Genomic DNA, 23,416 nt, shown 5'->3' with positions numbered 1-23,416 from the left:
TAGAAATTGTAACTGCAGTTCTGATTCATGGATCTTCAAAGAAAGCAGAGAACATAGGATCTACACAAGGGGCAGGTTGGGCAGATTTGAAGACAGCCTAAAACAGTAGCTGGAAAGATAATGGTGAAGAAAACAGTTGGTTCCTGTTCTCACAGAACTTGAAGTTTAGTGAGGAAGAGAAAACCAAAGAAGCAAGGAACTGCTAAGTGTTAAGACCTGTTTGAGACGTGGTGGTGTCAGTAAGGCCTCAGTTTCCTGCCTTCAGCCCGTGCAATTTGGACAGCTGCTGCTTTCATACTCTCACACATGACTGCTGTCACTCTCCACAATGCTGCCCCTGTTCTCCTCATATCAGTGACACTGGCACAGTAGCTCCAGAACAATGCTGGTCTGTTAAATTTCACCACGCTTTTATGCGTTGCGAACATTTATGTTTATTATAAGCAAGTTCATGCTCTGAATTCCTAAGGGAAGTGTATCAACAAATTAAACAAGGCTGGCCTTGGACTGGGATTGCTGAGTTGTTAAGGACTTTCTGTTGTGGCAAACGTCCAGAAAACCACCTTTTTTTTTTTTTTCTTTTTTTGCTGTACGTGTGTGGAGCAGTGCTCCCTTTTGGTATGGGTTCTCTGTATATGTTTGTTCAGACCATCCTTTCCTACCAAATGCAGCTGCAAATTCATGGCAAACAAGTCTTCTGACTCAGACTACTACTGGTCATCTGGAGCAAGTGCGCTTAGCATGTTGACTTGCTCGTCACTTTTGTAATGGCAGTTTGGGCTCAGATGTAGTACAGAAACTCCACTGGAACCTTGAGAACAAAGGTGATGTGCTTCATATGATCACTACTGCAACAGAATGGTCTATGTCATTTTCCTTCTTTGGTTTTCTTCCTGACTATATCCCTGATTTTCAGAAAATTTACTTACTGGTGGAAGCCAATTTACATGGATTAACCCTTTATTACAGGGGTGGGGAACCTTTTTTCTTCCAGGGGCCATTTGGATATTTATAGTATCATTCACAGGCCATACAAAATTATCTGCTTAAAAATTAGCCTGCTACCAAACACTTAATTAACTCACTCCTAATGCCTTAGCAGGGCCAAACCAAATGATTTCACAGGCCAAATATTCCCCAGTCCTGCTCTGTATATACATTGCTCCGTGTCCTGTTAACAATGAATGAACACATCTACTTTCCGGAAGTATATGATGAAAGGATAAAATAGTCCTGTGATGATTATGATTCTCAGGGATTGGGAAAATATTCATAAGTTATTTCTTCTGCTCTGAAATTTTCAACCAATTAGTCAAGGCTGACAGTGACATTGATGGGTCCTGATAACCAAGAAACCTAAGTTAAGCCATTTTATGAATTATTTTAAAGGATATCTTTAAGAGGATCAGGTGAAACATTTATGCCTATACTCCTTTTTAATCCCAGAAAATAAAACCAAAGGACTATAAAAAAAAAAAAGATTGAGAGTCCACATCTGCTTTTTCCTTTTCTCTTTTCCTGAATTCCATAGAAATTATTTCCCTACCATCTGCTTTCCCCTCTACTTATCCTGAATCCTCACTAATTGTAAGATAAGCAATTTACTTCATAACTTTTCAAAACCTAATTATGCAAAATTATTACATAAAAGTATATGAAAGTCCTGTTTCTGGAAGGAACATCATGTTGTGGTATCTCTCAGCTATTTATTATAATAAAAGTCATGGAAACAAACTGTGAATTTTAGTTTCTACTTTGCTATTGAAATATCTGAAAGGCTACATTTGAATTTTAGATTTTAAAGATCACTTTAAAGACCAGTAAATAATTATCATTTTTCAGAATTTACATTTAAAATAAAAAAGTATTCTCTTTCAAAAAAAAATGACACGAAAACAAACAAATAAAACCATGAAAGTTACTGAAATTATTTGCACTCGTCTAAGGTTTAAAATGTGTGCTTCCCTTTTAGATGAACTGCGATACAAATCCCTTGGAAGCTGGATTGGAATATTTTGTAAAGCTAAATAAGGTATGTTTACATTCCAAAGTGCACTTGAGGTAAATCTTAAAATTATGCTGTTTCATGGCAGAACCTTGCTTTAAAATTTAACCAAGTGTGATTATAGGACAAATGAGTTGAACAGAAATGCTAAGCATTGCTCAAGTGCGTCATATGACGCTTTCTCAAAATGTGATGTCAGGCCAAACTATTGCAGTGTGCTTGTAGAGGTAAGATAGCTGAATCCAGAACTTCAAAGACCAGATCTACATTCTAAGATAAAATTAGTCAGGATCAGATGTCAGCAGACATCCCTGAAAAACCTGGAGCCGTGCACAGCCACACATCAGCACCCAAACATGCTGATGAATGGGCTCTGCCTGGTGCTCACAGCACCAAGCAACCTCGCCTCAGCACATCTGTCCATCTGCTTTTCAGCATCTTTGTATGTAACTGCAACATCTGAGCGTAAGCCAATGACACATTTCAAATGTGTTCAGCATAAAATAGGTATTTACTGAGAAGCCAATACAGGCCCAAAGAAGCATAACTGATACTGACATTCTAAAGGGAACTCCTATATCAGTGGTTTGCAAAGTGCAGTTAGCAGACAGAACACATCAGCAGTATCTGGGAGCTGGTGAGAAAGGCAATCACTTGGGTTCCTTACCAGACCTACTAAATCAGAATCTCTGCGGCTCAGGCCACGAAATCTGTTTTACCAAACTGCAGGGGGTTCTGGTGCACCTACAGTTTGAGAAGCATCACCCTACTTAATTATTGTGGAAAAACATATTGAGGCCAATTTATTACAGCTTAGCTTAGCTATATAAGCCCCATAAGTATATGTATGAGGTTATCCCATTGTTTGGATGGAATGTTGTGTCCCTCCATAATTTGTGTGTTAAACCCTTTAATCTCCATAATGCTATTTGGAGGTAGGGCCCTTGTGAGGTCATTAGGTTTAGGAGATCCTGAGGTGGGGCCCCCATGTTGGACTTCATGTTCTTGTAAGAGAAAGAGAAACCAGAAGCTCCCTCTCTGTACATGTAAGGACATAGTGAGAAGGTCAGGGAGAGGACACTACAGGGGGACTGGATTGACCAGCACCTGGATCTTCCCAGCCTCCAGAACTGTGAAAGAAATTCCTGTTGCTGAAGCCACCCAGTCTGTGGGACTTTGTTGCAGCAGCTTAAGCTGACTCACACAGCCACTGAGCAGTGTTTTGGTCACTCTGAGAACTTGATAGAGTTGCAGTTAGTCTGTAGGTTGGAACAGCGGCTGCTGCTGTTTGGGATACTTGTGAGAATTCCAATAACAAGCTGTTCTGCCTTAGGTGCTAATAAGCTAAAGTAAAGGCTATTCCCCATCCTATGGAAATATGTGAGCACATGCATATGAATCAGGCTAAGGAACTTTTTAAAAAATATATTTATTGTTGAGATTATTATAGATGTTCCTCTTCTTCCTCCTCTTTGACCCCCTCCACCCGGTTCCCACCCCACACCAGGCCTTTGTCACCCTATTGTCTGTGTCCATAGGTAATGCATATATACATATAAGATCTTGTCTAATCTCTTCCTGCCCCCTCACCCCCTTCCCTCTGAGAATCATCAGTCTGTTCCATTTCCATGCCTCTGATTCTATTTTATTCACCAGTTTATTCTGTTCATTAGATTTCTTATTTGTTTATTTTGATTTTTAGATTCAGTTGTTGATAGGCATGTATTTGTTGCCATTTTGTTGTTCATATTTTTTATCTTTTTCTTCTCCTTCTCCTTCTTCTCCCCCTTCTTAAAGAATACCCTTCAACATTTCCTATAATACTGGTTTGGTGGTGATGAACTCCTTTTTCTTGTCTGTTAAGCTCTTTATCTGACCTTCAATTCTAAATGATAGCTTTGCTGGGTAAAGTAATTTTGGTTGTAGGTTCTTGCTATTCATCACTTTGAATATTTCTTGCCACTCTCTTCTGCCCTGCATAGTTTCTGTTGAGAAATCAGCTGACAGTCATATGGGCATTCCCTTGTAGGTAACTAACTGTTTTTCTCTTGCTGCTTTTAAGATTCTCTCTTTGTCTTTAGCCCTTAGCATTTTAATTATGATGTGTCTTGGTGTGGTCCTCTTTGAGCTCCTTTTGTGTGGGACTCTCTGTACTTGTAAGTCTATTTCTTTTACCAGATAAGGGAAGTTTTCTGTCATTATTTCTTCAAACAGGTCCTTAATATCTCTCTCTCTCTCTCTCTCTCTTCCTCTGGCACCCCCACAATTCAAATGTTGGTATGCTTGAAGTTGTCACAGAGGCTCCTTATAACATCCTCACATTTTTGGATTTTTTCTTTTTGCTCTTCTGGTTGGGTATTTTTTGCTTCCTCATATTTCAAATCGTTGATTTGATTCTCAGAATCCTCCACTCCACTGTTGAATCCCTGTATATTATTCTTTATTTCAGTCAGTGTATGCTTAATTTATAACTGGTCCTTTTACATTTTTTTTTGGAGGTCTCTAGAACAGCGGTTCGCAACCTATGGATTGCGACCCCTTTGGGGGCCGAATGACCCTTTCACAGGGGTCACCTAAATACATCCTTCATATCAGATATTTACATTATGATTCATAACAGTAGTAAAATTACAGTTATGAAGTAGCAACGAAAATAATTTTATGGTTGGGGGTCACCACAACATGAGGAACTATATTAAAGGGTTGTGGCATTAGAACGGTTGAGAACCACTGCTCTAGAAGATCCCTGAGTAACCTCATAACCATGGTTTTGAACTCTATATCCAGTAGTCTGCTCTCTCCCATTTCTTTCATTTGCGACATGCCTCCCTATCTCTGCATTTTGGCTGCTTCCCTGTGTTTGTTGCTAGTATTGAATAGAGCTTCTATGTCTCCTTGAGTTGATAGAGTGGCCTTGTGTAGTAGGTGTTCTGTAGGGCCCAGTGGCTCAGCCTCCCCAGTCACCTGAGCTGGGAGCTCTAGGTACACCCCTTTGTGGGCTGTGTTCACAGTCTTGTTGTAGTTGAGACTTGATTGATGTTGGTGTCACTAGGAGGAATCGACCTCTAGGCCAATTGGCTTTGGGGACCAGCTGCCACTACAGTGGGAGAGCTTTTTCTCCCCTTTGACCCCCTCCACCCTATGGACTTGCCTCAGTGGGGCTTTGGTGCTCACTGAGCCTGCCCCTTGAGTGTGTTGCTTATGGATGTGAAGAATTGTAATCCGGTATGGTCTGACACTGACCACTGAGTATACTGGCTCTTGGGTCTCCAGGGAGGTGCAAAGTCAGCCACTCCCTGGGGCCATCCAGCAGGAGCTACAGAGAGATCTTCAGATTCCTCCTTTTTGTATCAGGTTTGGAAGTATCCAGATGAGGCCCAGATATAAAGCAAGGCAGGCTGGTGCTGGTGCCAGGTCTTGGGCCTTTTATTGATAAGTTTGGGGCTCCCTGACCCAGTTGCAGCTTGTTTGAGATATTTTATCCTGAGCAAGGAAAGGCCATTCATATGTAAAAGCTGCTTCACACAGCTTGGATGAGGTTGTAAATTGGATGCAGCTGGGTCTTAGAAAATCACCAGGGCGGAGCAAACAGAAATGGCTGCCAATCAATCCTGCAACGGGGGAGGTCCCAGCATAGGAACAATGATCCCTGCGTCTGAGAGAAAGCCCCCCGCCCCCCCACCTTCCCCTGAGTTCCTGCCCCAATGCCAGACAACCCAATTCCTCCTCATATGCATCTGTGTTCCCCAGAGCCTTGCCCTGGTGCTAGAGCTCAGAGGAGGCAGGACCTGGTAAGTTCAGTTCATAGTGCGGGCCTTTTAAGAGGAACAGCTGGGTCTCTAGCAGCCTCTGTGTCACTGAGCCCCAATCCGCACTAGTTTTTCAGCCTGTAGTTCTTACTGCCTGTAGGGACTTCTTTTCCCAGCTCTTGGACCCTGGGCTGGGGGTCTGGTGTGGGGCTGGGATCCCTTGCTCCTCTGGGCAGCCTCCACAGAGATAATCTCCCTCCTGATTAAAAAAGCAGCACACGTGGGTGCTGGATCAGTTCGTTCGAGCCTCTGCACCTCCTACCAGTCTCAGTGTGCTTCCTTCTTTACTTCTCTAGTTGTAGGAATTCCATTCAGCCAGCTTTACAGCAGTTATGGATGATGATTGTTCTGCATTTTAGTTGTAATTTTGATGTGGTTGTGGGAGGCGGCAAGTACAGACGTGTACTTAAGCCGCCATCTTCCAAGATCCAAGCCTAAGGAACTTTTTAATGCCCCTGCATCAGTTCCCCAATTCTGAGCTAAGATATTAACATAAACATGTATATTTACAGTATTAGATTTTAGGAAAAAGAGCCTCCTCCTAACGGGTTTTAAAGGGACTCTCTTTCTGTGCATATTCCACTTGACTTTTATTTTTATGACTTACCATCTGCCTCCAGACCAGAGAAAGCAGGTGTTTGGAATTTAAGCAGACCTTAGCAGCAGATTGCTCCTCTGCTCACAGAATTTAAAATAATAATAAAAATGGCCTGGCTCTTGAAAGCACTAAAGTTCCGTTGTTGGTCACCATTAGATAAACAGATCACTCTCTCTTTTACTCCAGTGTTTGGGTATTATTGTTTGGGAATAAGGCACAGATAAATTATCTCTTCGTATTGAAAATGGGTTTTTAGTAATTCCTTTATGGTTATAAGCAGGTGTGGATTGCATATTTATTAGTTCCTCTAAAATTATTTCAATAACCAAAGCCCAGCTCAGAACTAAGTTAGTTTAACAGTTAATGATTTTGGTGTACGGTGTGTTTTTATGATTTCTGAATTGTTGCTGCTATTCTGGTGTCACAAAGGTCATTTCTGATGCTTTCATTGGGTGACGGCCCATGCAGCACAAGGACCTGGGCCTCCCGGAGCCCGTCTTCTTCAATTATGTTGATTCAGGTGGACAGTGGGTATCACCCTGGCCATATTGATGTTTGCTCATTTCTAAACAGATGAATAGGTTGAATCAACTTTGTTTAGATCCTACATACTTGATTTTATTGCTGTTTACTTTATTGCATTTCACAGATGTTGTGGTTTTGGGGTTTTGTTTGTTTGTTTTTACACATGGAAGGCAAGGTCTCGATACTCGAGTATTGCAGTAGAGCAAGTTGTAATCTTTCCGCTGGTACAGAGTCTTGCCTTCCATGTGTAAAAACACAATATCAATGAAGCACAATATAGCAAACAGCAATAAAACCAGGTATGCCTCCCTGGAGAATTCCCTGCTTGGCCCTTAAGCATTTACACAAGGACCGTATAAGCCATAATAATGAGAAAAATGTAGAGATGTCCCAGTGGGAGGGCCTCTGAAGATCCCTCAGTTCCACTTCCTTATTTGAGGACGAGGACACTAAAGCCAGAGAGGCAAAGAGAACTACATGCTGTCAGTAGGGTCAGCCCAGGTTGAGCTCTGACCTCACTGTTGTGCTTTCTCACCCATCACTTTTCCCAGCAAGGTCCTTTCCCATAAAGACTGTATCAGCCTTGCATAACTGCCCAGGAATTCCTTTTTCTGGGAACATATATCATAGAATTTGCATGAACTACACTTCATTAATTAAATGTCATGGTTTTGTTATAACAAATTCTGTGTTTGATGGTAGGATCAGAATAGCTGCTTTGCCCATTTTAAGAAGGAAAATAGGTGACCGAGGAGATGGATCATTAGGCTTCATTAGAGTGAACTGAATTCTTGTCAAATTAGTACAAAGGTAGGGAAAGAAAAATGGAATATGGAAGAAATCTTGGATGGCCAAGGAAGATGGTGTGATGGTACTTGCCTTCCTTCCTTCTTAGAGTTGTTTGAGCTTCAGTTCCCCCATGGCATTGGCTTAACTGAAGTAGGTAAACATGTGCACACAATTCATTCATCTGGCCAACATTTACTATGAAGTTTCATTTATTAAACCCCTTGGTAGGCCACAGGTCTGAAAGTTACAGCTATAACTCCTGGGTGCTCTCAGATCTTGTGAAGCTTGAAACACATGGTGTTTCAGGAACTAATGCTGTAGGAAACATTCTTAACATTAATTGTGAAAATACGGTATGGCCCGCAGGAGTTCAGCTGAGCAAAACAGTGCCATCTTGTGGAGGGTGAGCACAGGGCCTGGGCAGGAAGCGTTAACCAGAACTGTGATGCAGGTGAAAATAAAGAATGCTTGTATGGACTTTTAAATCTCCTCAGCTAAAACCCCTGTAGCTGAAACAACTCATACTATTGTTCTTACTGGTATTGGAATTTGTTCCAAAGGAAGTTACTTTAGGGGGAAAAAGGTGTGTGTGTGTGTGTGTGTGTGTGTGTGTGTGTGTGTGTGTGTTTTAACTTGGAAATGAAAAAATGCATTCATCAAGAGCAAATGCATTCATCAGCCGCCTTAAAGGGGAGTCATATGTATTCTTGGAATTTTCCTTTTGGAATTACTGAATCTTTGTCCATTTCCAGAGAGCCTCAGCCAAGAGTCACAGAGAATCAAGTACTAAGTGTAACGTGTTTAAGCAGATCAGAATATTTTTTCTATAAAATCCCCCACCCCCTTCTTTCTCTCCCTGTCTTTTCCTGTCTTGGGTTTCTAACCAGAGAAATGGAGTGAAATGTAATATATATTAATCACAAGTTAGAAGATAATGTTGATTATAGAAAATGCAGGGTCTCTCTTTGTAGAAAAATTATTTAAAGCATAATTATTTATGAAGCAGAATAAAATAAAAACCGATATAGTAGCAAAGAGCTTATCACTAGCCCTACTACATTCCTAAGAATTCAATAAATATTAGCACTTTAAAAAACATCAAAGTGGAAATAAATCATGTTGACAGACAACAGGTTAGAAAGAAATTTTTAATATGCTTTAGTGGTAAAAGTACCCAACTCTGTTGGGGATATTTTAGGTAAGTAGTGGTAGGAATTGAGGAGGCAGAAAATTTTCAGTGCCTCTCAGTCTTGACTGTGTATTAGAATCATTGGGAGTATGATTCTTTTAAATCATATGATGATTTTTTTCCTACTTGCAAACTATATTTGCCACCGTGCTCCCCCAGTAAATGGAATTATATTGTAGTGATATTGCAAAGAGGCTACCAGCATTCTGCACACTATGTTCATCAGAGCATTCTTTTGTTTTTATTTTTAAAATTAATTTGCTTAAACCCTTCACCTTTTTCACCTAGTCCTCCAGTTTCCCACCCCTCTGACAGCTGTCAGTCTGTTCTCTGTATCTATGAGTCTGTTTCTATTTTTTTTGTTAGTTTATTTTGTTCATTAGATTCTACATATAAATGGCATCGTATGGTACTTGTGTTTCTCTGACTGGCTTATTTCACTTAGCATTATACTTTCCAGGACCACCTATGTTGTCGTAAAGGGTAAGATTTCTTTCTTTTTTATGGATGAGTAGTATTCCAGCTTTTTTATCCACTCATCTATTGATGGCACTAGGTCTGCTTCCAAATCTTGGCTATTGTAAATAGTGGTACAGTGAACATAGGGGTGCATATATTCTTTCTAATTCGTGTTTTGGGTTTCTTCCGGTACATTGCCAAAAGTGGAATTGCTGGGTCATAAGGCAGTTCCATTTTTAATTTTTTGAGGAAACTCCATACTGCTTCCCAGAGTGGCTGCAACCAGGCTGCATTCCCACCAACTGTGCACGAGGGTTTCCTTTTCTCCACATCCTTGCCAACATTTGTTGTTTGTTGATTTATTGATGATAACCATCTGACAGGTATGAGGTGGTATTTCATTGTGATTTTAATTTGCATTTCTCTGATGATTAGTGACATTAAGCATCTTTACATATGTCTATTGGCCATTGGTATGTCCTCTTTGGAGAAGTGTCTATTCAAGTCCTTTCCCCATTTTTAAAAAAATATATTTTATTTATTTTTTACAGAGAGGAAAGGAGAGGGACAGAGAGTTAGAAACATCGATGAGAGAGAAACATCGACCAGCTGCCTCCTGCACACACCCTACTGGGGATGTGCCCGCAACCAAGGTACATGCCCTTGACCGGAATCGAACCTGGGACCCCTCAGTCTGCAGACTGACACTCTATCCACCGAGCCCAACCGGTCAGGGCCCTTTCCCCATTTTTTAATTGGATTGTCTGTTTGTTTGGTTTTTTGGTGTTGAGTTTTATAAATTTTTTATAAATTTTGGATATTAACCCCTCATCAGATGTGTCATTGGTGAGCATGTTCTTCCATTCAGTGGGCTGTCTTTTCATTTTGTTAATGGTTTCCTTTGCTGTGCAAAAACTTTTTAGTTAGGTGTAGTCTCATTTGTTTATTTTGTTTGTTTCCCTTGCCCTAGGCGATAAATCAGAAAAAATATTGCAATGAGAAAGGTCAGAGATTTACTGCTATGTTTTCTTCTAGAATTTTTATGGTTTTAAGTCTAACATTTAAGTCTTTAATCCATTTTGAGTTTATTCTTATATATGGTGTAAGAAGGTGGTCTAGCTTTTTTTTTTTTTTTTTTTGCATGTATCTAACTTTTTTCTAACACCTTTTGTTTAATAGATTATCTTTATCCCATTATATGTTCTTGCCTCCTTTGTCAAATTCAAAGGACATAAAATAGCTAAAACAACTTTGAAAAACAAAGTTTCAGGACTATCACTAAACCTGATTTAAGCTACAGTAATGAAGACAGTATGGTATTAGTATCAAGAAAGACAAATACAGCCCTGGCCGGTTTGGCTCACTGGATAGAGCATCGGCCTGGGGACTGAAGAGTCCCAGGTTCGATTCCGATCAAGGGCATGTACCTTGGTTGCAGGCACATCCCCAGTAGGGGGTGTGCAGGAGGCAGCTGACCGATGCTTCTCTCTCATCGATATTTCTAACTCTCTGTCCCTCTCCCTTCCTCGCTGTAAAAAATCAATAAAATACATTTTTTTAAAAAAAGAAAGACAAATACAGGCCCGGCTGGTGTGGCTCAGTGGTTGAGCCTCAACTTATCTACCAGAAGGTCATGGTTTGATTCCTGGTGAGGGCACATGCCCTGATTTGGGGCTCCATCCCCAATAGGGGGTGTACAGGAGACACCTGGTCACTGATTTTCTCTCATCATTGATGTTTTTAGCTCTCTCTCCCTTTCCCTTCTTCTCTGAAATCAATAAAATATATATTTTTTAAAAATTGTTAAATTAAAAAGTCAAGCCAAAGCTATTTTTAAGCTCTAGTCTCAGTGCCCTAGAAATTTATGTTTCACAAAGACTTGAATAGCTATTTATATAATTAATTTGGCAGTGACTCATTAAAGAAATGTATTTCTGTTCTCGGGTCATCTTGAAAGCACCAGATTCAATCACAGCACTTACTTTCAGACATATTTTCCTCTCTCACTCATAATTAATAATTTCCTTGGGAGGAAAGCCCTGTAAAATGAGAATGAAATGCCATTGCCCTACTTTAAATCTTCCCGTTGGGCACCAGGTTAGCTTGGGAGGGAGACTTGTCTCGAGAGGCAGGTGTCCCTTCTTCTCTGTGTTATAAGTGTGTGTTCCTTATATTTAATTAGATTTTTCTTGTTTATTACAGTATTGTTTTCATCCATGTCTGAGAATAATATTGCTGGCAAGATCACTTCCTAATTCAGGGATATGTAGATGTAGATGTCAAATTTCATTAGTATTAACCTTCAGGGTATTTTCAAATCCTTTTATGTAATACAAAAATATTATTGTGTAGTGAATATATTTCAAAATAGGTTTGGGCTACCTAGGAATAATTTAACAGAAATATTCTTTTGAGTATTTATATCAGCTGTGTCTGCCTATGATAGTCTCCAGGTACAGTCATTAATAAAATATCTATCTATATAGTATTTATCTATCTAAGTAACCGTCGCAACCAAACGGACAACTGAACAGGCTGCGTGGGGCGACCAGGCCAGCAGGGGGGTTAGTGAGGGCTGACCAAACGACTGAGCAGCAGGCTGCGTGGGGCGACCAGGCCGGCACGGGGGTTAGTGAGGGGCGACCAAACGACCGAACAGCAGGCTATGTGGGGCAACCAGGCTGGTGGGGTGGGGGGGGGCAGTTAGGGGTGACCAGGCTGGCGGGGGGGAGGGGGGACAGTGAGGGGTGATCAGGCAGGCAGGCAGGCAGGTGAGCAGTTAGGAGCCAGTGGTTCCAGATTGTGAGAGGGATATTCCAGAGGGATTGGGCCTAAACCAGCAGTCGGAACTCCCCCGAGGGGTCCCAGATTGGAGAGGGTGCAGGCTGGGCTGAGGGGACCCCTTCTCCTCCCCCACCCCGTGCACAAATTTCATGCATTGGGCCTCTAGTATATGGATGAAATCTAAAGGTGCTGAGTTATGTTGCCATGTAAGTGAACGTTAACTTTGCTGGGCCTTTCTCTTCCATAAACTGGGGTAAAACTGTCTCTCTCATAGGAACATCATGAGGATTAAATGAGCTCGTGAATGTACAACCCTCAGGGTACAACTAGCACAGTGTCTAGCTCTAGCACATAGCAAGTACCTAATAAATTGTAACTATTATTATTTCTTTTTTATTGCTTATTACTTCAATTTTTCTCTTCTAAAATGAGTATTCTGGGGTTGTCTCCCCTTTTCCTATTTTTTGTGATTAGTTGATACCTTATGTCCCTGCTTAGACTTGGGTAAAATTATGAATTTGGCAAAAATTGAGTTACACGACCCTTCCAATGCATCTCATTCCCTTCAACCCCTTAGCACCTGCCCCAACAGCTCTCATCCAGCACCCCCAAATGGACCCATTTCTGAAAGCTCTGGTTGTGGCCAACTTTCTCACAGCCCCCCCCAAAGGTGTAGCAGGTATTGGCTTAAGTGGCAGCGTGGAGGACCTCATAGTAGATGAAAATAATAGAGCTGGGACTTTTGACAACTTCATTCTTAACCAGTTTGTTGATTTCTTTGGCCAAGTTCATTTACTTAGACCCCAAATCCACCATCTATGGGTTCTTGTGAAGATCAAATTATAATGTAAGTGCAAGGACTTTTAGGAAAGGCTATGCAAATAATAGCCATTATGAAATCTCATCTTTAACAATTCAGTTCAAACTACTTCTTCTACAAAATTGTTACTGATAGAATGCTACCCTAGCCCCACTCTCCCACCCCAGAACTGATCATACTCTTTAAAAAAAAATAAATTATATATATATATATATATATATATATATGTAATTTTAATTTATTTCAGAGAGGAAGGGTGAGAGAGATAGAAACATCAATGATGAGAGAGAATCATTGATTGGCTGCCTCCTGCACACCCCACACTGGGGATTAAGTTACAACCTGAGCATGTGCCCCGACTGGGAATCTAACGGTGACCACCTGGTTCACAGGTCAATGCTCAACCACTGAGCCATGCTGGCCGGGCGATCACACTTTCCCGAGCCCCCATTGTACAGACCCTTATCATAGCATCTGCTTGTTTGCATTTCTGCCTTCACACATTAGACATTCTTGTCTTAAATTTATAAAATGCTGTGATTTTTACACTCCCACTGAACAAACGGAACCAGCATTGAGTCTTGTTTCAAACTGGTGTAGCTGATTTGTATGCTATAATATATCCTGTTCTACCATGTTTCCCGTAATCTCAAACTGTTCTCCTTTCCTCTGATGTATTGAAACAAAAAAGGGGGGGGGGGCATCAGTAACTGTCAACAGTAAAGATAAATTTTTCAAAAACTAAGGAGACACAGATCATTTCAAGACCTGGCCTGTTACGATGTGGAGGGAAGAGGTCACATCTTAGCAGGGCCTCCCAGAAACTATGAGACCATGTTCTACTTAGCTCCAAATACCCCGTGCCTGACACAGTATATGAAACATAGCAGGGCAATAATAACAGTTGAATAAATAATTAAAATTATTTACTAGGGACTCAGGAAGACGCCAAACTTTTAAGATCTAAGTGAATCTCTAACAGTAAAGATTCAGATTTCATAACAGGAGACAAAGAAACAACAACAATTCTCCTCCTCCTCCTCTTCCCCTTCCTCCTCCTTTTCCTCCTCCTCCTCCATCTCCTGGCACTCCATAAATCATATTATGTAGCGTGCATTAGCCTCTCTTATTATTGTAAGAGCTTTTCCACACAAAGTGTGAGGCCATACAGGAACTCTAAAAAGCACACCTTGTCATCTAAGTCTTCTTTTAAAGAGATAGAAAAAAACGTGTTGCTGTTGTTATTGAGTTCTTTCTGTGTTTAGATATCCAAGTTTGAACTATAATGAACATTGGTTTGTTATGACTTGAATCATAAATTTTTCCTACACATGAATTCAAACGAATCAAGCTCTTCCTATGGGTTTGTTTTGTTTTCCCCTAGCACTCCTGTCTTAAATAACATGGGGAATAGTCTTCTTTGAAATTTTCTCTGGTTTCATAATGCAGCTTTATGATTGGTTCTCACCATCTGGATCACACTGGGAAAGGGGAAAGAACTGGGCTTTCATTTTGCAATTATTTTAACCTTGGCCAATGTAAACTTTCTCCAGCTTCCAGTGCAGGTCAGCAATTTAAAGTTGCAATATCCATAGAAATCATATCTTGTTGTCCTGTCCTAGAAGTTCTGAGTTAGTACAGGGCGGAACTGGAGTCTCAGGCAGTGTGTGCGGACCCTGCCGCTGCTTAACCGAGAGGTTAAGGGGACTTACTGCACCCAACCCAAAATGGTTGGTGTGCAGGAAGAGCTGCATAGATTCTAAATGTTGGATTTGTACAGCTCTCTTAAAATCTTAAATTTAAGAGTGCAGAGGACATTTTTGGCATGAAATGTTGTTTCCTCTCTTCTTTGGCCAATGAAAAAATTTAAGTCGTTGTTCCCTGTCTTTTCTTTTGAGAGTAGTAAGTTTGTATATGAGAATTGTTTTTGAGAATTTCATTTTCCACATTGTAACTCTAATTAAATCTCATCCATAGAGATGTGATTTGTATGTCACAAATTCCCCGTTTCCCCATAAGACAGGAGATGCTTGTTTGAGCACATTTAATGTGGACTCTTCACCCCAGCGTTCCATCCTTTGCACTCTTCCTGCTCTTAGCCCCTGACTGTTTTCTCACACTTACCTGGCCTTCTGGTTGGATAGAATTGTATCTCCTTTATTTGCTAAGTGTCTCCACTGAGGAGTCATTGCTCACCTGTTTGTTGTAAGGTGTTATTAATAGATGTAAAAGTCCTGAAGTTTGCATGATTCCTACTCTTTTTTTTTTTCACATATAAGATTGGATTCAAGGTTATCCCTGGAACAATGTCACTCTCACTCACTCGCCTTGCATTGGGAATAACCCTGAGTGTGCCCAGAGGGATGTGTCAGGAATAGGAATGTCATCTGTCATGTGTTGCATGGAAGGAGAAACAAAAGGTGGAAAAGCTCAATGTTAGAGAATAAGCTCTTTGAACAAAATGTCTGTGTCTAATTTTGTGTCTGACAAATTTCCAAGATGAGTTAATGAGTACAATCCAATAGGTTAATACGTTCCCCAGACCATTATTCCAAAGAAGGAGAAGACGTGAAGCATTTTGCAGTTGTTTTTGGCATCACATTTCAAAAAGTGAATTTCCTTCTTGTAAAGGCTTACTGCATGTAGAAACTGAGGAGGGCTTTGCTCGCTGCCAGCCAGGACCACCATCTAAAGCCATTAGGTACAAGGGTCACTTTCATAACCCACCATCGCAATATCACACCTTATGTTTTTCTGCCTAGTGATTCTGGTAAAATTGTTATCACAAGTTAGTACCCTTAAGTCTAACTTATTCAGAAGGAATAGGTGGCTGATATTGTCATTTGAGGACTAAGAAATATTTGTCTAGACATCTGATCCAATCTGTATTTTTATTGAATGTGTAATTGGTGAGAAAATAGCAAAGACAAATTTAAATGCTTGCATCTCTAACCTTGTCACAGCGTCTGAGCATTCATTCATCATCATTATCTTGGGTTTCTGCAGCCAGCAGACTTCATAGGAAAGCAAGCACTGAAACAGATTAAAGCCGAGGGACTGAAACGGAGACTGGTCTGCCTCACCTTGGCCACGGACGATGTGGATCCGGAGGGAAATGAAAGCATCTGGCACAAGGGCAAGGTGAGTGCCGAGGCCCTCGATGCAGGGGCCATGTGGCTTTTCTACAAGGGAAACTCTCCTTGTCTGTTTCCTTTTAGAGCTTTTGCAATTTATTTATCTCTCTGAGAGACGATACACTTGATTTCTCAGCTGACATTTGAGAAACAAATCAATTAACTGAAAGAAAAACAAAATGCTACGCATTTTTGAAAACATAAAATTCATATGCTTTGATTAAAGAAAATAAACCCAAGAACGTGAAATACATTACACAATGAGGAAGGTATGATTTAGAGGGTAAAGTCATCTACTTGTTTGCCACATCCCTATTTGTGAATTCAAGAGATAAATCCTACATAATAAAAGCCTAATACGCTAAGTGTCCGGTCGTCCGGTTGGCTGTTCAGCCAATCAAAGCATAATATGCTAATGATATGCTAAGGCTGCTCAACCAGTTGCTATGATGTGCACTGACCACCAGGGGGCAGACGCTCCAGCTGATAGGTTAGCTTGCTGCTGGGGTCCGGCTGATCAGGACTGAGCGAGATGGGCCAGACACAACCTGGAGCCCTCCCACAGTCCCTCCCCAGCTGGTCAACCTCACGCATCCCTCCCCAGCCCTGATCGTGCACCTGCAGGGCCCCTCGGCCTGGCCTGCACCCTCTCACAATCCAGGACCCTTCGGGGGATATCAGAGAGCTGGTTTCAGTCTGATCCCACAGGTCAGGCCAAGGGACCCCACTGGTGCATGAATTCATGCACCGGGCCTCTAGTTTTATATAAAGAATTTGGCATTCTGACTTAGCTTCTTTCAGAAGAAGGCAATTCTAACCTTATCACATTAGCAGAAAAAAAATTCCAAATGAAAGCTTCTATGACAATAAAGGGTAGAACATTATAAAGTAAAGTAGATAGTAGAAACCACTTGGCTCTTCAGGAAGAGTAAAATTACCTTCTTTTCACTTTGGAATGTTACATTTCATCCTTTCTTCAGTAAAATCAGGTAACTCACTGAAAGTCTTCATTTCCACCACTTTGATGACTATTTGTAAAACCCAATTTGGCTCAAGATTTTGCCGGTGTTACCAGGCAGATGGAGGTAACTCAGCTTAGACCAAGGGGCGGACACAGGGCCTTCACTTAAACAACTCGTCCCTATTGAACAGTGTCTGCCTGGCCAATACCCACATCTAAGAGAGCCCATGCCTGGGTTTTTTCCCATGCACTGCAGCCTACTTAATATTTGTTTCCATTTCCCCCATCTTTTCAGGGAAAAAAGAGCACTGGAGGTGGGGAAGGCAGTGGGATCAAATATCGGCCTTTGGATTACTAAAGAAATGGGCATGGACTGGGGTGTGGGTCAGTTGGACATAGAACTAACATCTACAGAGTCCCTACTATGTGCTGGATGTCTTTTATGTCCTCTCCAATCTGATTTTACCACACCCTTCCCAGATACCTATGATCATCTTCATTTTAATGAGGCTGATCATTTTGATGAGGCTTTGGGGCTCAGAGAGGTGAAGTAAGTTGCCTGAGGTTACACAGCTCGTGATTGATGGAGCTGATTTCTGACCCAGGTATAGTTGGTCCTTGAATTGCTTATCCTGTATTCTAAGCCACGCTGAATACCCCAATTTACTCTTCTCTGCCTCTGCTGATGTCCCACTGTATACTCTGCAGCACTAATTATATACCCACAGCTCTTGTAATCTGAGTAGCAGGTGGATGTTATTAGACACTATGAAGCCAACAGACTTTTCTCAGATCTCAAGCTCTTTCTTAAGCCCCTCACCTAGAATTATGCTGAGTTTGTTCTTCTGTTTGAACCATTCCTACTCTTTCCTCACTGCTTCCCCTTCCTCTTTCTGTTCTAAACGTCTTTGCCAGCCCTCTTTTCCTAATAGGCTCTTCCTCCAGTTTCAATCAGACTGTTAGCCATCTTAAATATGATACCCAAGTTAAAGTAAAAAAAAAACACCTGGACACCTGTACCCTAAATTTACACAATGTCACATGTTAATTTTATCTCAAAGCGGGGGTGGGGCGCGGGGAGGAAACCTTGGGGAGCCCAAGTTCGATTTTGAATCTTCCTTTGCCAAATCTGTGCACTGAGTTTACATGCTCTACTGTGCATCTTTCCTACTGTATGCCCTCTGCTTAATCTACTTATAGGATCCTTTATTGATAACATATCTCTTAAATTTCCTGGTATCATTTGTCTGCTCTTTGGTGCTTAACAGGGTCACGGACCACCCTCTTTGATCCTCTTTGTACTCTAGAATGATATGAAATCGTTTTTGCTTTTTACTTCCCAACTTTGTCTGGACTTTTACAGCCTTTGGTATTTGCCATTCCATTCTTGCAAATATTTCCACTTAGAGAGATAGGGTAGAGATGAAGTCATGTACTTAGCAAGTTTTAATCAAGTGTTTACTATGTGCCAGCAATATTCTAGGGATGCTGCAGTGAACAAAATAGGCAAGAATGATATGGAGTTTAGATTCCAGGGGAAGGAGAGAGAGACAATGAACATAATATATTAAATAAGTGGCATGTCAGAGAGTGATTAGTACCCTGAGGGAAAATAAAGCCCAACTGGGAGATGGGCAGTGCTGGACAGGGGGATTATAATTTTAAATAAGGTTTATTTTTTAAAAAATTAAGGCCCAAAGTTGGGAATGGGAAGGGGTTTCATTAGTTATAAAAGCAGCTTTTCTGGTAAGTAAGTTTTGAAGAAGAAGTTTATGGAGAAGTAAGTTTGAGAATTTAGAAAGTCATATTTTTCATTATTCATAAACTAAAATGCAGCAAAAACACTACAATATAGCATCCAGTTTAAATTATGTGACCGCTTTCAAAGACCATTTACCATGTTATCTTCTCTATGTCAGTTAGAGGTGTCTTCAAGATTCATAAGAGAAGAATGAGAAAAGGGTAAAAATAAATGAGGCTTGTTCACATTGGTAAAAAGGAGGCCAGTGTTTGATTTCAAAAGAATATGAGAGTGAGTGTGTCCTAGGCAGAGGGTGTGGGCAGGTTGTTCTTGGGAATTGCTGATAAAAACCAAGCAATGAATTTAATTGAATCTGGAGGATTTTAAGGTAGAAACAACATAAGATGTATGCTAGAATAAAATCTTTTCCTGGCTGTTTAGTAATAGGATAAAAGGAAAGGCCAGACTTCTAAAATACTCTGGGCTACTAACTCCTCGGTTAGAGAGAAATTAAAGGAGAAATGAAAGTAGCAGAAAGCAAAGCATTTGATAAATGTCTTTAAATAGCATTCACAAAATAAATATACTATTTCTTTAACTTACTAATGCAGAAATCACTGCTGGGATTTTAAGAGCTAGGAAGTCCTGAGGAAATGGTGTACACAGTCTCAGAGTGATTGTGGGGTTTTGTCCCCGTGAGTTAGGGGATTTGGCCAAGAGACTTGCCCAGGCCTCTTCCTGTTTTCTTAAGACGCCCAAGCAAGTCAGGCTAACTTTCTGAAGAATCCAGACACAGATCTCTGTTTACAGACTGGGAAGTGAAACCGAAGTTACCAAGAAAGACTTTCAAAAAGCAGTGATTAAAACTCCAACCTCCCTGACCCAGATGGCTGTCTTAGATCACTTATCTATGATCTAAAGGAGAAAATGTGTGTTCTCTCAGCAATACTTGGGCAGTTAATAATCTGCAAGAGAGAAGCCTTTACTAACGAATACATTGATGTTTGTTTGTTTGTTTGTTTGTTTGTTTCTTTTTAACCAAGCAGTTCTCACCATAACAAGTTGGGAAATGATATGGAGAGCTTCTGATTTGGGATTTCAACGAGATAGTTAACAACCAGGGCTGCAGAGATAGGAGTCTATATTTAAGGTCATAAAAGTGTAGCATCTAAAAGACTAGATACACTATCATAAGACGGTTGACTAGTGGGTTCCTTGCGATGGCAGCTGAACGACCACCAGGCTGATGCACGTCCATGAATGTTTGGGGTCACCAGCCCTCTGGGCTGGGCTGGGAGGCTGGAGGATTCGTGCATGTGTGCAGCCAGGAGAAGCTGTGTGGAGCAGGGCTGTAAACCAGGTTTTGCTTTTATTGTCTTCCTTTTACATTTTTAAATGTGGCATTTTAACCTGACATATGTATTTACATTTTAATCTGCTTTTCCTTCCCTTTCAACCTTTCCTTTAGATCTGGTTTCCACTAATCTTCTTATCTTCTAATCAGGATTGTTTTATAGATTTATTTCTTTATTTTGTAGCTTAAAGCTTTGTTTTCCTCTCCTGAGTTTGATTCCTTGTCCAGTATTGTTCTGTTTTGCCTTCCCAAGTTATCATGTTTCATCCTCCTTAATTTGGATTGTTCCTGCCTAACACTATGTCTCCACTCATCCTGAAAAGTTGTCATCCTCCATCTCGACCTATCTAGTTTCACCGCCTTGAAAGTGTAGAACAAATCCTGGCTTCATTATGTTGACAGTCTTGATTTCGTGTTATATTTTCTTGTATCTCTGTTAATTCCTTGACGAGGCTGGAACTAGGCCTCTGCTAGTTCTCTAGAATATACAGAGTAGAGCTAGAGAGGGTAAAAGTTAACATTTATTTAAGTGCCTAGCAATTGCCTGGAATTGTTAAATGCTAGTTGTAAGTCATAAGGAATATTCACTACCCATTGACTCTCTCTCTCTCTCTCTCTCTCTCTCTCTCTCTATATATATATATATATATAATATATATATACAGAATGTGCCAGCAATATTCTAGGGATGCTGCAGTGAACAAAATAGGGACATTTTGACTGTACTCAAAATTATATATATATATATAGAGAGAGAGAGAGAGAGAGAGAGAGATAATTGTTTGGTTTTTGTTTTTTAATTAATCCTCACCCGAGGATATTTTTTCCATTGACTTTTAGAGAGAGGGAAAGGAGAGGGAGAGACAGAGAAACATTGATGTAAGAGAGACACATTGATTGGTTGCCTCCCGAATGTGCCCTGACTGGGGCCAGAGATCGAGCCTGCAAACAAGGTATGTACCCTTGACTGGACTCGAACCCAAAACTCTTCAATCCATGGGCCAATGCTCTAATCACTGAGCAACCGACTAGAGCCCATTGACTATATATTAATAAGTAGTTTAATTGAGCACCATTTTGCGCACGTTTTCTGAACCCCCTCAGGGATAGTTAACTAAGTTTGCATTTGGGTTTTTAGATTTTTCCCCCATTTATTTATTATTGCCATACTGTTTGATACTAGAAGAGAATTTTCATTTAAACTTTTAAAAAATTCTCTTCTATTATCAAACAGTATGGCAATAATTTAAATTCTTCTTCCTATTAGATTTCTTGGCATGAAACGAGCAAAATACTGCCAGGCATTAAAACACTAGATGTTATTATTTAAAAATAAAAAATGTCCAAGTAATATAGACATATACTTTGAGAATTATTTTTCAGAATTTGTACATTTTCATTAATTTTTCTCAAAACAGTGAGTTCTCCTCCTGGTGTTATGCCCACAGACTTATTTGTGAGTTGAGTCTATAACGTGTTTCCATCGGGAGGGGAGCGCAGAGCTGTGACCCGGCTGCTGAAGATCGCTGGGTCTTGTTTTTCAGGTGGTTGGCAACACGACCTCTGGAAGCTACAGTTACAGCATCCAGAAGAGCCTGGCTTTTGCATACGTCCCCGTAGAGCTGAGTAAGGTGGGACAACAAGTGGAAGTTGAACTACTAGGCAAACATTACCCAGCAATCATCATTCAAGAACCCTTGGTATTGACGGAACCAACCAGAAACCGACTTCAGAAAAAAGGTGGAAAGGACAAAATTTGAAAAAGACCCTTCAGCAGTCAACTGAATTATGGTTGCTACATGACTGTACTCAAAGTTATAATTGATTTGTGGGAACAGGAAACCAAGGATTCATTTCAAAATCATCAAAATCCAGATTTAGAATCTTAAAATCTTTCTCCTGTTTCCTCAGCAAGATAGAATAATTGATTAGTGCTTGCCATTGTTGTTTCAAATGAAGAAATTGGAAATGACCATTTTTATTATCCTATATTGTTTCTTATAAAATTCAATCAGTAAAATATCTTGGCATTTGCTAATTAATATACAATCATTGTTACAACAGAATTAAAAGAATTAGAAGAATTTTAGGAACATATACATATGGTTTTTATTAGATGAAAACAAATTAATAAATTATGTTTTACATAAAAACAAATGCAATACTGTTAATGGATTTACTGCATTGAGAAATATTTTCTTAGTTGATAAGGAATAATTTTAATTTCTCATAATATATCTTTGTTGAAAATAGTATAATTTAATATTAATATATAACATTTTATGCAGTTCTCTGAAATATTTATTTTCTTGATAACTTCCCGGAAAGCAGCTTTATGGGACATTATTATTGTCCTTTTAAAGGTTGTTTTAGAAGAGAAATTGCAAAAAAATGAACAGTCTTTCAAATGAAGTGATACTTGTAAACCTTCTGAAATGAAGCTGAAATATAAGTAGGTTGTGTCCGTACAAACACAGTTTGAATACTGAACACTTCTCTTTGGGAAAGAATTAATGTAAGTTGACATCACTCTGTGCTGTTCTGAATATCATTTCACAAAGTATTTGACAAATCAGGTCAAACAAGAGCTTAAAAGTTGTGTACAGCAAGAAAACAAATTCATTTAGAAATGCATCTTTGATATACTTCTTGAAATTATTTGGCTTTAGTTGACTGAGTAAGTCACATTTTTTATAAAAGGTAGTTGATCATTTATAATTTATTATATACTTGTTACACATTTATTGAACTTTTCTTAGGTATTCAAAAAAGCTGAATATGAAGCGTGATAAGATTCTGTAATTATTACACATTTTCAAATAATTTCTTGCAAGTTTTGAAAAGGTGTCAAGTTTGCATTTTAAATGTTTCATAACAGTAATTATATATTAGAACACCTCAACATGCCATTTATTTCTCTTTGGAATGTCCTCTTAAATAAGAAAAGGAGGAAATCCTCTTGGTAACAAACATTTCCTAATTATCAAGCATTATCCAGACCTTATATCTTAGTTCTGGTATTAGGTGCTGGTTAATGATGTTGAATGGGAATCAAGAGATCCCTATTCTCATTTTCTGCCTTTCTGTAGCCCTGTAACCTTGGGATATTCACTTACTATCTCTGAATTCCTCTTCTGCAAGATAGACTCTTCTAGGTTCTTTTTTTTTTTTTTTTTTACACTATAATAAAAAGCGGCAATAATGAAAGTACAGCATTGAATTCATGCCATGCAGTTAATATAGCACTA

The 23,416-nt window shown here is 39.9% G+C and overlaps 1 protein-coding gene and 1 pseudogene across 1 annotated transcript in view; both read left to right on the top strand.

The window, feature by feature from the left end:
• Positions 1 to 22,277, top strand: part of DMGDH (dimethylglycine dehydrogenase) — a 53,750-nt gene extending 31,473 nt beyond the window's left edge. The window contains exons 14-16 of the mRNA XM_070412237.1: positions 1,973 to 2,032; positions 15,985 to 16,119; positions 21,713 to 22,277. Coding sequence (XP_070268338.1) covers positions 1,973 to 2,032; positions 15,985 to 16,119; positions 21,713 to 21,928 — 411 coding nt within the window. The 3' untranslated portion in view covers positions 21,929 to 22,277. The remainder of the gene's footprint in view (positions 1 to 1,972; positions 2,033 to 15,984; positions 16,120 to 21,712) is intronic.
• Positions 121 to 1,015, top strand: LOC139008374 (DNA damage-regulated autophagy modulator protein 2 pseudogene; annotated as a pseudogene).
• Positions 22,278 to 23,416: the final 1,139 nt, after the last annotated feature.

This window comes from Myotis yumanensis, unplaced genomic scaffold (assembly GCF_028538775.1).
Source record: "Myotis yumanensis isolate MYYU_CA2020_CCGP unplaced genomic scaffold, mMyoYum1.0.hap1 SCAF_4, whole genome shotgun sequence".
Classification (NCBI taxonomy): domain Eukaryota; kingdom Metazoa; phylum Chordata; class Mammalia; order Chiroptera; family Vespertilionidae; genus Myotis; species Myotis yumanensis.
This window is presented reverse-complemented; position numbering and strand designations above follow the sequence as displayed.